General features: G+C 43.6%; 1 protein-coding gene across 4 annotated transcripts in view; it reads right to left on the bottom strand.

The window, feature by feature from the left end:
• Positions 1-5888, bottom strand: part of LOC138102912 (protein fem-1 homolog C-like) — a 44310-nt gene extending 38422 nt beyond the window's left edge. The window contains exons 1-2 of one of the 4 annotated variants that reach the window (XM_069000706.1): positions 5862-5888; positions 4221-4930 (exon numbers count right to left, since the gene is read on the bottom strand). In XM_069000706.1, the coding sequence (XP_068856807.1) occupies positions 4221-4764 (544 nt within the window). In that variant the 5' untranslated portion in view covers positions 4765-4930; positions 5862-5888. Of the gene's footprint in view, positions 1-4220; positions 5433-5795 lie in introns of those variants that run through there. The other 3 variants (XM_069000703.1, XM_069000705.1, XM_069000704.1) reach the window with 3 other exon arrangements.
• Positions 5889-12037: the final 6149 nt, after the last annotated feature.

The raw sequence follows: 12037 nt of genomic DNA, 5'->3' as shown, positions 1-12037 counted from the left end.
GGCAACGGTTACCCCTTTCTGCAGCTTCAGCAACAGTTACCACTTGCCGTGTGTTTAAGGGACCAGTCTACCCTTTTCCCCATCCGAGGTAAACCTGCACAAACTTCCGGCGGCTCGCCGTTTTCTTCTGAAACCACACCCCCGCCATGATGTAGGTGGTATGGAATTAAACAGTGCTAGAAACTCCACCCCTCCTTTATTCTGTACCCCGGACAATACCACAGCAAAAGAGAAAATCCCAGAGAATAGCCTGTTTTGCCCATGATGGGAATCCGTGAGTGATCTTTACTCATCCTTATCTCAACTCATGAACCATTGTTATATTTCCTCTCCCCTGTCCAGCTGAGGAGGGGAGTGATAGAGCGGTTTTGGTGGGTGCCTGACATCCAGCCACGGTCAAACCACCATACACAGTACTGTCCATACTGTTCCTTATTTTAAGAGGAAAACAAACAAAAAACCCAATCAAACAAAAAATAACCCCACACAAACTAATTTGCTGTTCAAAACCTCTGTTTCATATCAGTGAAACCTATCAAGCCCAGATAGTTGTAACCTGCAGCTTCTCAAACTAAGAGTAATGTACTGGAAAAGCCTCTGAATTAGGACAACAATGCCGAATTAACTCACATTGGAAGCATTGCTTTAACTACTTTCTGCTTTTCTAAAAATGTCTTGAATTCTACAGGTATCTTTGCTATTTTCCACAATTCTGAAAGAAAAACAGGAGAGTTTTCTTATCCTGTTTATCATCACCACCACCACACACCCCCACACCCCCTGCACTGTTTAGGTGACAAAGTACTAAGAAAATCCTTTGTTTCCATTTCTGTGGCCCATATATTCTTCATAAAAGTTTGAGGAAACTGTAAAAGTCAGATCAGTAAAACAGGGGCAAGAAGAAAGACAACTAAATGTTCATATTTTAAATTCAAAACTATTGACCATCTGTTGCAGAGTAGCACTTGTCTAACCCCAAACATCTTGTTACCTCCTCCTTCACCATCATCTCCTGTTAGATGGTGCTAAACCTATACTTTACCTCAGTGTAGTATCCTACCTGATGCGCTCAGAAATCATATCCTAGCTCTTAAATGGAGTTAAAAAAGAATTTTGTATTTTTGCCTAGTTTGGTAGTTTGTTTTTACTCGTTTTTGTAGTTTGCCTAAACATTGTAACTTTCATTTTATAATTTAGCTTTACTTGCTTGACTTTGCTTAAACTTTGTAACTTTCAATCTATAGTTTAGTTTTACCATATAACCACCATTCGTAGCTTTGTTTTAATTGCTATTTAGACTATTAGCTCATAGTAGAACGTTAATAACAAGGGACTGAGAAGATGAGCAAACCTCCCCAGCTGCGGCTTGATTACAGTGACCTAAGACCTTCAGAACACTAAATAAGTAGAAACCTGTCAAGATGAAAGACTCATATAAGTTTTGCCTTGCTGAGGCTAATTGCATGGGTCTCACGTTTCCAAGATAAAAGGTGGACAAGTCAGCACAGATGGACAGGGCATGCGCAAGCATGGAAGTTCAAGCAGAGGACATGATGAGGAAAACGCTGGAATCCTATAAAACACCCCAAAACCCCCAAAATAAAGAATGCAGTTCCGAACAACAGACAGTAGATGACAATTTTGCTCCATGAAAACATAAAGGACCAAAAATCCAAGAAATTTTGAATTACGTGCCTGTTACATACCAAGGGGGACAGACTTTGGGTGCAGCTTGGGGAATTCTTTGAATATTAAAATGTATATAAACCCAAGGTAACAATGCCCCAGCGAGCGTGCTTATGGAAAGGGACACCCCCAGCACGTTCCCGGTACTGAATAGAGGAATGCTTTCTTAACAGGTTATGCTGTTAAGTGATTTTCTTTGAATCACTATACTTTTGCACTTCCACAGCTTTACTTCCAAAACATCTGCATTCTGAATGTTAGCAGTCCAAACCACAGATGGATTATGACTGTATTGTAGAAGCAGGACTTAATTGCATGCTTTTAAACTACTCTTTTATCCCAGTCTCACTTGTCATCCTGGCTTCTAGACCTCTGTGACTTACCTATCTTGTAATCGCCAAGTATTTGAAGTTTTCCTTGGAAGTGTCAACACTTGAAAACATGTTTTCACATTTCTCTCAGCTCTAGAATTGTCCCTGGTTTTTAAATGTGAATAGTCTTATCTTACAATAAGAAAATCTACTGGAAAAGCCTAAGGGATAGTTCGAGTAATTTTGCCCTCTCACTTTCCCTGCTGTGACGACGAAAGATAGTCGGGTCTTCTTGGGAGTTCTCTGAACCCCGACACTCTCCCCCTACCGTCTCTGATGGGCAATGCGATATGTCCTAAGATAAGAACACCCTGTGGGAATTGCAGGAGGAACTGTCTGAAAGCTCGCAAAATTAATGCATTCCAGAGATGGGGGAGCTATGATGATTGCGATTGACTTTGGTACACATCAACCTGCAAAAGGGTATAAAATGCTGCTGGAGAACGGACCAACTGGTCTCCTGCGATTGCAGGCAGCTTCCGGGTGGATCCCTCCCCCCTCCCCGGCAGGGACACCTGCAAGGCACATCCAGTCCAAAAGATAGGGAACACTCACTTTTGGATGGGTGAGTAAAAGCACTAAGATCTGGCCACATATGTATATAAAATCCTAAAGTAGCTCCATAGATGCTTTCTTACTTTGTAATTGTGCATTCTGCAAGGCCAAAGACTGTAAAACTGTATGTTTCTAGCCGAACCTGTTGATATTTTAACCCTTTACACCTGCTTATACTGCATTGGCAGTATTTAGATACTGTATTAGCAATAAATCTAATCATTATCAGCCACATAATCAATGTCATACTTCTTGTTCCTGACCGAGAGTCTTCTGTCTACTACTCTGCCACACCTGGTTTCAAAAATACCTGGAAGAGAACCTGTAGTAATCTCTCATAACAGCATTATATATTTATATTTAGCTTGTTATTCCAAGAGCCCAGTCTAGAAACATGACATTTTTATCCCACCACAAGTCTGTGATTCCTCGGCAACCTTAAATCCTTCCAAAGGAAGATTTATTTTGCTCTGCCCACGTCTATGACACATTTTTTGTTTAGCTTTCTTTATATGAAACCCACCTAACTCCATGACTTGCAGGAAAAAGGCATATTTAACTGAACAGCTTTTTCAAAGAGATTACTCTCATATTTGGTATTTAACAATATTGTGCAGTAAGCTAGGCACTACAGGTTTTTTTGTCAAAATATACTTGAAGTATATGATACTGTTAAAATTGTAATTATCCAGAAAAGGCCAACTGAAATATTATGCTACAGAAAGATTTATTAGGAGATAAATTATTAATAAACATATTTTTAAAAAAAGAAGCTGCTGAGACACAATCCTGGCTGAATGAGCTAAAAAAGTTAACCATAACCTGCAATAATCAACATGCTTTTTAGGCCAATATCATATTCACATATAAGTTTGAGATGTAACAAAAGCCAGCAATTAGAATTAGAGGTCCACATAAATATGATCACAGCAAAAAGGACGTAAGTCTTCACTTTGAACAGTGTGTCAGGATAATTGTATACCAAGGCAAACAGATGTTCTTTGTGATCTGTGCACCTCTGGAAGTCTTTCTGTTGCAATCAGTCACATGAAGCTTCATCTCAATTCTAAAATACATTTTTGTCTACTAACATTGAAAAAAAGGTCCAAAAGAATTCAGGAGTTTGAGGTAGAGGAGGAGTAAAGAGGAAAGTGATTATTCGTTTCCAATGTAGAAAAGAATTATTCTCCTTTATGCATCTTTCCCTATTCTAATCTTAGTGGCACAGGTGTATTTTAAATACAGCATATTTGGCTTGTTAAACAGTATGAAAAACATCCTAAAATTTACACAATATATGCTCACATATTTATTACTATACAAACCTGCTACAAATAGGAGTTCTCAGCAAAAGTCAATTAACTCTTTGCATCTGCATAAATGCAAAGTCTTTAGGTTAAAGTGTATCAATTTAGAATTACATTTTATAGCCACTATTAAATGAGTATGCTGAAAAAAATTGTAAAAGCATAGCTAAATACACTTCATCTCTTACTGGAAAATACATTCACATTGTGAGACTAGAGGAATATTTCTGGATGTCATTCTCCTCAAGAATATGAGTAACTTCACTCCTATTTACTACAAGGAAAAATAAAACAAACTTACCTTTAACACTTTTTCTGTTAACATCAGCTCCTTTTTCAAGTAAATACTGAGCAATTTCTTTGTGGCCTTTGTAACATGAGATCATCAAGCATGTATGCCCATGACGGTTTGATACTTCCAAGTCTGCTTTGTGCTCCACAAGGTATTTTACTATTTCCAAGTGACCATCAAAACAGGCTGCTCTAAGTGGAGTTGAATTTGTTACAGTTGTGTTGTTGACAGATGCACCATGATCCAACAGACACTGAACCACCTTCAAGTGTCCAGCAGCTGATGCTGCCCATAATGGTGGAGCTCCCTCAATGATCTCACCATCAAAATTAACTGAACCACCAATCTCTATAGAAGCAGAGCAATAATCCAACAAGTATTCCACCATGTCAACGTGCCCATAACGGGCTGCCATCAAAAGTGGTGTGGCACCGTTGGTTTTTTCTGACATTAGTAAGGCCACCTCTTCTCTAGTTTTGCTTGCCAGTAACTTGGAAAGGAGACGCAGCTTGCCATCACGAGCTGCGTTGAACACTGCTGTCTTTAGATCCATTTAGTCTGTACCTCTATTTCTTGAAGGATACACACCTGTCCTTTTCAGGGTCACAAACAAAACCTTATTGGAAACACACAGCCCCAACTTTTTCTCAGATCAGACAGATGGGAAAACATGGACACGCTGAACGAGGTCCTGACAAAGCACAGGCTGCACTTGATAACTGCAAAAGAAAAAAAATCTGGATGTTTTTACCTTTTACTTCTCAAATAAGCATGTACAATTACATTTTTCTACAGCTATACTTAAACCACTGGCTGTGGTGCACCAACATCCAGCTGCCGTTCATGGAACTTCCCTGGACTGCACAGTATCTCTTAAAGGAAGATATTGAGCAGGAGGCCAGATCCTAGCAGTGCACTATCTATACCATTTGCAGGAAAACACTTTCCCCTCACAACATAACAAACCGTACACTTGTATCAATTTCTGCTTTTAAGTACGGCCTAAGTAAAGAACCATGAGCCCCACCCCCTCAGGTCCTCTTCGGAGACCCATGCTCACAAACACACGCGTCCCCTTGCTACCTCCACCCTACTGGCGAGGGAGCAATTTCAGAGCCTGATCGGAAAAACAAAACACGTCCTTGCCATAGTCGCGTGATTTAGTATCAGACACCGCCGAAACCCCGAACTTGCCCTTCCATCATAAACACCGTCAGCCTGCCCAAAGCCCCCCGCCTCCAAACCTCCTCCTTCAAGACTACGCTATATTTGCCTCCCACCCCAAAGTCGCCTACCCCCCCCCCCCGCCACCCCGGATTACCCCGTGCCTCGCTTCAGATCGTCCCTCTCTTTTCTACCTCTAGTCCAACAACCACCCGCCTCCCAAACCACCCTAGAGTCCCCAAAAACCCCTTTCCAGTTCCCTCAGAGCCGCTCCTCACACGACCGCTGCGACAGGACGGCCTCCACCGCCTGCCCGGAGAGGCGGCAGCAGTGGCATCGCCGCCTCCTCCGCCCACAAAAGGTGGGGAAGGACCCAATGGTGCGGGCTACTTTCCCAGGACGCCACCGGTTCTCTCCCACCTAAGCCACCCTCACATAGAAGCACCCGCCGCCTCCCGCACTCCGTCCAGCTCCTCCACGACAGACCAATCCCCACAGCGACGAACCTCTACCACCAACCCTACGCTCCGGAACAGAGGAACCTACCAAGTACATCCCGGCCACCGCCAGACCCAATGAGAAACACGCCTGAGCGCCGCCAGCCACTCGGAGCAGGGTGGGAGGTGGGACTACGCCGTCGCTCAATCTATGCTGAGAGTGGGGCGGTTCTGGCGGACGGTGGCGATGCGATAGCTGTCCTCTACGGGGGGGCGGGCGAGGACTCTTGCACTGCCCTCCACTATAGCGCCTGCGGGCTGGCAGAACGCAGCGGGAAGGAGGTAGGTTTTGATTAGCTGTGGTGTGTGGGGATCAGGTAGGAGGGGTTCTTTTTCCCCAGCCCGTGTCTTCTTTTCCATTCTCTAGAATAAAACAAAGGGCAAGGCAGAGCTACAGCGGAGCGTGCACCGGCGGGGAGGGATGTCACAGGGGTGAGGGGACAGTGGGGGCGCACGGTACTCGGAGAGGAGCGCTTCTATGGAAAGTAGCAAAACCCCGCAGGGCTGCAGGAGGAAATCCCTCACGGCTGATCATGTGCGGATCTGCTCAGCAGCTCTGGGCAATAAACCCATCCCTTGCAGCGGGATGCAAAACCTGCCCTGTCTGGAGAAAGAAAAGTGGGTGTTTCCTCCTCAGAAATAGATCGGTTTACTGCTGAATTGAAGGGAGTAATTTGATGAATCGGGGAGGGGGGAAGAACAGAGGTTACATGATTTGCTAAGAAGCTCTTTGTTAAAAACAATGCATATAGATTGCTCAACACTTATTGTGCCTACCAAAGCAGAATGAGAAGATAAGAGTTGTGAGGAATGAGACAACTCTTAGTAGAAATTAAAACAATTTATTAAAACAGAAAAATTGAAAAATTGCAAAAATTAGCAAAATATAAAAATTTGGGATCCTAGTGGCTCAGGAGGTATGCCCCAGGAGTGCAGGGATTAGAGATCTTCAGGCTTAGACAGCACTGGACCTCAGGTAGAGAAAAAAAGGGCTTGTAGTGCTAGGCTGGTCAAAAAAAAATATATATATTTCTAAAGGCTCCTTAAAAGGAGTAGGTTTTTCCAGCACTGAATTCCTCAGCAGGCTGGAGACAAAAGGGGCGTGTCTTTCCTGTGCTCCCTGTTTTATGGCCTTTGTTCCGCCCACAGTCCGCCCACAGTCCGCCCACAGTCCGCCCCTTTGGTTTAAGGTGATTGGTGTTTTCCCTTTGACAGATTATCTCTGTCCACCAATGGCTCATCCTTGTCAGAGGGGTGGTATTAGCTGAGATAAGGGTCATTAAAATTCAGGTTGCTATGGTACTTGCCTACAGGGCAATGGCTATGGGGGCTGGGCTGTTTGTTGGAACTGGGGTTTTGAAATCTGCCTTGGAACCAAAGTACAAAACATAAAAAAATACATCCAACACATCTTAAAACACTTGTAAAAGTATACAGTAAACACAGGAAGGATAACTCTTATGGTGTACAAGTGATTAATGTTTGAAAAGGGATTTTAACTGGGGAACTTTTAACTGGGGATTTTTTTACTGGGAAGGGTGCAAATGAACTGCTTTGAACAAGTGAAAACCATAATAATAAAACTTGATTTGTGTACCTGGGCTGATGGGTTAATTTTAACATTCAATTTAAAAATATTTAACTCAAAATTAATTAAAGCACTTAATATGCAAAGACCAAGCACAAATAGGGATTTCATGTATGACATATGACTATTGATAAGGGGAAGGAATCTTGACCAAAGATCCTGTTTTCAAACCTAAAACTAACTTAAACCAGCCTTGAAGTTTGTACTTGGGCCAGGGACATAAAGAGCATGTGCAGGGAAGCATGGTGAAAAGTTCAGAATGAAGAAGACTCTACTTCATCTGAGGAAGACTCTTACTTCATCCCGGAGATCCCTGCCCACGACCACCAGACGACACTGCACAAGCACAATGCAGATGTAAATGACTTTTGGGCTCATTATAATACGAGGTGAGGCTAGGCGGGGCTAGGTAATGAATATCTATAGGCGTATTGGGAAACGTATTGAATATGGAGCTTGTAACCAAATATATACCAAGCTGAATGCAGCTGTGGGCACACATGAATTTGGAGGAAATATCCCCCATGCGTCCCAGCACTGGAATAAACATACCTACTTGACTGCTTATTTCAGTAGTGGAGTCTTTTCTGCATATCATGATGCTCCATTTAGTGGGAGAGGCAGCCATGGAGGCCTGCGGAGCCTGCAGTTTGTAGGCAGACCTTCACTGCCCACCCATGATGTAGGCCAGGGTGAGAGGCTTGTGTGGGGGTTTCAGTGCCCTGCTGTGCCTGTGGGGTGATGGGCGATATGCAGAAAAGACTCACGAGCAGCCCGTAATTGTAGCTCCATAGTCTACACCATCCTGTATTACTGCAGGCCTAGGCCCTAGGGTATATCACCGTGTCCTGCAGCCATAGGGAGGAGGAGGAGAGAAGATCCAGCAGGCAGGAATTTTTCAGCAAGATTGATTTATTTAATTATTTTACAAAATCTTTTATAGACTTTTTTCTTCATAGTCTAATTGGACAAAGGACCAGCCACCCCTTGGGGGTGATTGGCTAAAATCCTAAAACATCCATTGTCAAAATATTTTTCTACTATACCATAAATAAGACTTTTCAAGGTTCCAGGTGGCTTGGTTGTTTACATACTCTGCTACCTCTTCTGTGACAGAAAAAAAGTCTTTCACGGACTTAGAAAATAGCAAGAAAATCCTCACTAGCACCATTTTTGTATCTACAATCCTGTCATCCCCAGAAAAGTCCGTAACTCTTTCACTGTTTGGGGTTTAGTGGTTTGAAATATCGCTTCTTAGCGATCTTGCCCCAAAGTTTGTTGTCTGGCGCTAACTTCATAGCCCAGGTAGATCACTTCTTGTTTCACCACCTGAGCCTTTTTCTTAGATACTCTGTACCTTTTTGATGCCTTAGGTTTTAACTTTTATATTTTTAAATTCTGTGCTGCTTGGTGTGTGACTGAAGTTTCTTGTAGCCTGTTAATTTCTGCTCTGTCATGCTAGGTAGACATAACAAAGCTTCTCTGGCCCTGCTTTCCAAGGACACCAAGACTGTCCTAGGCCAAAAGTATAAACCAAAGAGCCGCTAAGGGGGGGGGCAAGCTGAGGGGAAAACTGAAGCTTTAATTGGAGAATTAACCCTGTTATGCAAATGAACCAAACCTATAAAAGAGTGAAGAACTCGTGACCTGGGGTCCATCTTGGGGTCCATTTTGAGAATAGCTTCAGAGCCACCAGGGTATACCTTTGAAGGCCTTTCAAATAAATACCTACTTTTATTCCCTTACTCTTGTCTAGTCTCTGTTTCTGGGAGGCCTCTTAAGGCATCACTTGGAACCCCAGAAAGTTTAAGAGGCTTACCATCCAGGCTACGCAAGCTTCCTCTGTTATGGTAGCTATTAAAAGGTCATCCACGTACTGCAATAGCTTTCCTTCTTCTGGTGGGGCTTCCCAGGACTCTAGGTCTTTCGCAAGTTGTTCTCCAAACAGGGTGGGTCTGTTCTTAAATCCTTGAGGCAACACCGTCCATGTGAGCTGAGTTTTGCACCCACTCTTAGGGCTTTCCCATTCAAATGTAAAAATTTTCTGGCTGGCTTGATGGAGAGGGAGGCAAAAGAAGGCATCCTTTAAATCTAAAAAGGGTAAACCAAGTTAGCTCTGGTGTTAAGCATGTTAACAGAGCGTAAGGATTCACTACCACAGGATAGAGATCTTCAGTTATCTTGTTAACAGCTCGTAAATCCTGTACCACCCGATATGACCCATCAGGTTTTCGGACAGGCAAGATAGGAGTGTTAAAATCAGACTGGCACTCTTTTAACACTCCTAACTGTAAAAAGTTTTCAATCACTGGGCTAATCCCTTCTCTTTCTTCTCTTTTGAGGGGGTATTGTTTAATCCTAACTGGTTGTTTTCCTTCTTTGAGTCTGATCTGCATTGGGGTAGCATTCTTGGCCCTTCTGGGCACATCTGTAGCCAAGACTCCTGGGAACACTTGAATCGTTATCTCTTCTCTAATTTCCTCTGCAAAGCCTTTAGTTGTTAATATTAGGCTCAGTATTTCCACATACTGTTGATCATTTACCTCCAGAATAATTTCCCCATTCCTAAATGTAATGGTTGCTTGTAATTGTTCCAAAAGATCTCTTCCTAAAAGTGCTTTTGGGGAATTGGGTAAATATAAAAACTTGTGAATAGCCCATTGTTTCCCAAATTTATATTTCAATGGCTTGCAAAAATATGCTTTTTCAGATTGACCAGTTGCTCCTTGTACCACAATGTAGTCATCCCCCACAGGCATTAAAGCTTTATTTAAAACTGAATATGCTGCCCCCATACCAACCAAAAATTCTATTTCTTTTTCCTTTTCCCCTGGCTTCATTATAACCAGTGGATCTGCTAGGGTAGAATCCCCTGGTCCTCTTCAATCTTCTTTCATGTGTGCAACCACCCTCCCTCTTTCTTGGTCTCCTCTGTTCTGGCAGTCTGTCGGACCGATTAAAAGTTTTAACTTCGGTGTGTGCAGTCTTCTTGTCTTCTTTCTGGGCACTGATTCTTCCAATGACCGAGTCTCCTGCAAATCGCGCATTGGTCTTTACCTAGCTGGGGTAGGCCCTGTCTGGGAGGTCCTTGTCTGGGGGGTCCCTGTCTAGGTTTTTCCCTATTTCCTTCCCTTACTACTGCTACTAATTTCATCCCTTGCTTGTAACTTTCTTCTCTGTTACTGAATACCCTCCAAGCTATATCTAATAGAGTTTCCAGGTTCCTCCCCTCTGGCCCCTGAAGATTTTGCAATTTACGTCTGATATCTCCTGTGGATTGCCCTAGAAACAAAGATACCAGCTGTTGTACCCCTACCTCAGTCTCAGGATCCAGCAATGTATTGCAGCGCATTGCGTCCCTCAGACGACCTAGGAATTCGGATGGTGACTCGGAAGGACCCAGTTTCACTGCATACAAAGCTGACCAATTTAGGGTTTTGGGAATGGCCCTTTCCAGCCCTTTTGCTATCCATTCTTGATAACTTTTTAATTTCTCTAATTCGGCTGTTCTATTCGGACTCAAGTGTGGTTCCTGGAGTGGGAAGTAATCTTTTTGTTGGGGTTTTGGGAGGTCTCCTGGTTTTTTCTTCTGTTAAAGGAATTTCCCCCATACAGGTTGCCAGGGGAGCAAATGGCTGAGTACTTAAGAAAAACGAAAGAGCTAGCTATAGGGTGGGGTGCATCTGGCTATTCTTTTGTTTTCACATGAGTGTGTGGGGGCAGTCGGTCTTGGCGTCCAGAGATAAGGAAGCTGCCTTTCTTTGGCTGTTTGTCTTTCTGCTGGAGAAGCCCTGGGATCCCAAAGCCCGCCTTCCCTGCTCCGCTGGAAGCTGGGCTGTGGCCACCCTGCCCCGCCGTTGCTTCTAGCCTTCTCTGCATTGTAGCCCTGCTCGCCCTGCCTGCCCCTTGATTTCAAAATTATAATAACTTGGGGGGAAGGGGGTTGCATCTGCCATTCCAAGGGAGGCTTCTGCCTTCCTTAGCAGACACCTGTCTTTCAAACCAAGACAGATCTTGGCACCCAACCATGGGACATGAGGGCATTAAGAGAGAGAGGCGAAAAAGGAATAACAGTTCCTGAATAACTTAATTTTGTTTGCTGGATGTTAGAACCTTGTTAGGCAGCACTATGTGGTCTAGTTTACCCTGGTTCGGGTGGCACGTGGTCATGTCTATATTCTTCCCCTTTGCAGCTCCTTACCTAAACATGGGTCCTCTGACTAAGGCTACCATTGCTGTTATCCAGTTTGCGCTAAGGGTCGAGAAGGTGAGGAATTTATGGGTTTTTAACTTCCTCTGGAATGTGGGCACGTGGATAAACGGCTATCACACACTGAGCGCATGTTTTTGGGGTTATGTTAACAATGGTACCTTCTGTGAGGAAATGACACCAGGGGAAGTTTTCTCCCAACCCCTCAACCAGTTCTTTGGACCCACCCCATCAATTTTTGAAGGGTTTAGATTCCCTCTGAGTACTAACCACCTGCTGCTGGTAGGCCTACTCTATTTAGCACTCAGGGATAAGTTGAGATTGGCTTGGATAACTACCCAGACACCGGCCCCAGAGACTAGAGATC

Source organism: Aphelocoma coerulescens (assembly GCF_041296385.1).
Source record: "Aphelocoma coerulescens isolate FSJ_1873_10779 chromosome W unlocalized genomic scaffold, UR_Acoe_1.0 ChrW_unloc_scaf_5, whole genome shotgun sequence".
NCBI classification, from domain to species: domain Eukaryota; kingdom Metazoa; phylum Chordata; class Aves; order Passeriformes; family Corvidae; genus Aphelocoma; species Aphelocoma coerulescens.
This window is presented reverse-complemented; position numbering and strand designations above follow the sequence as displayed.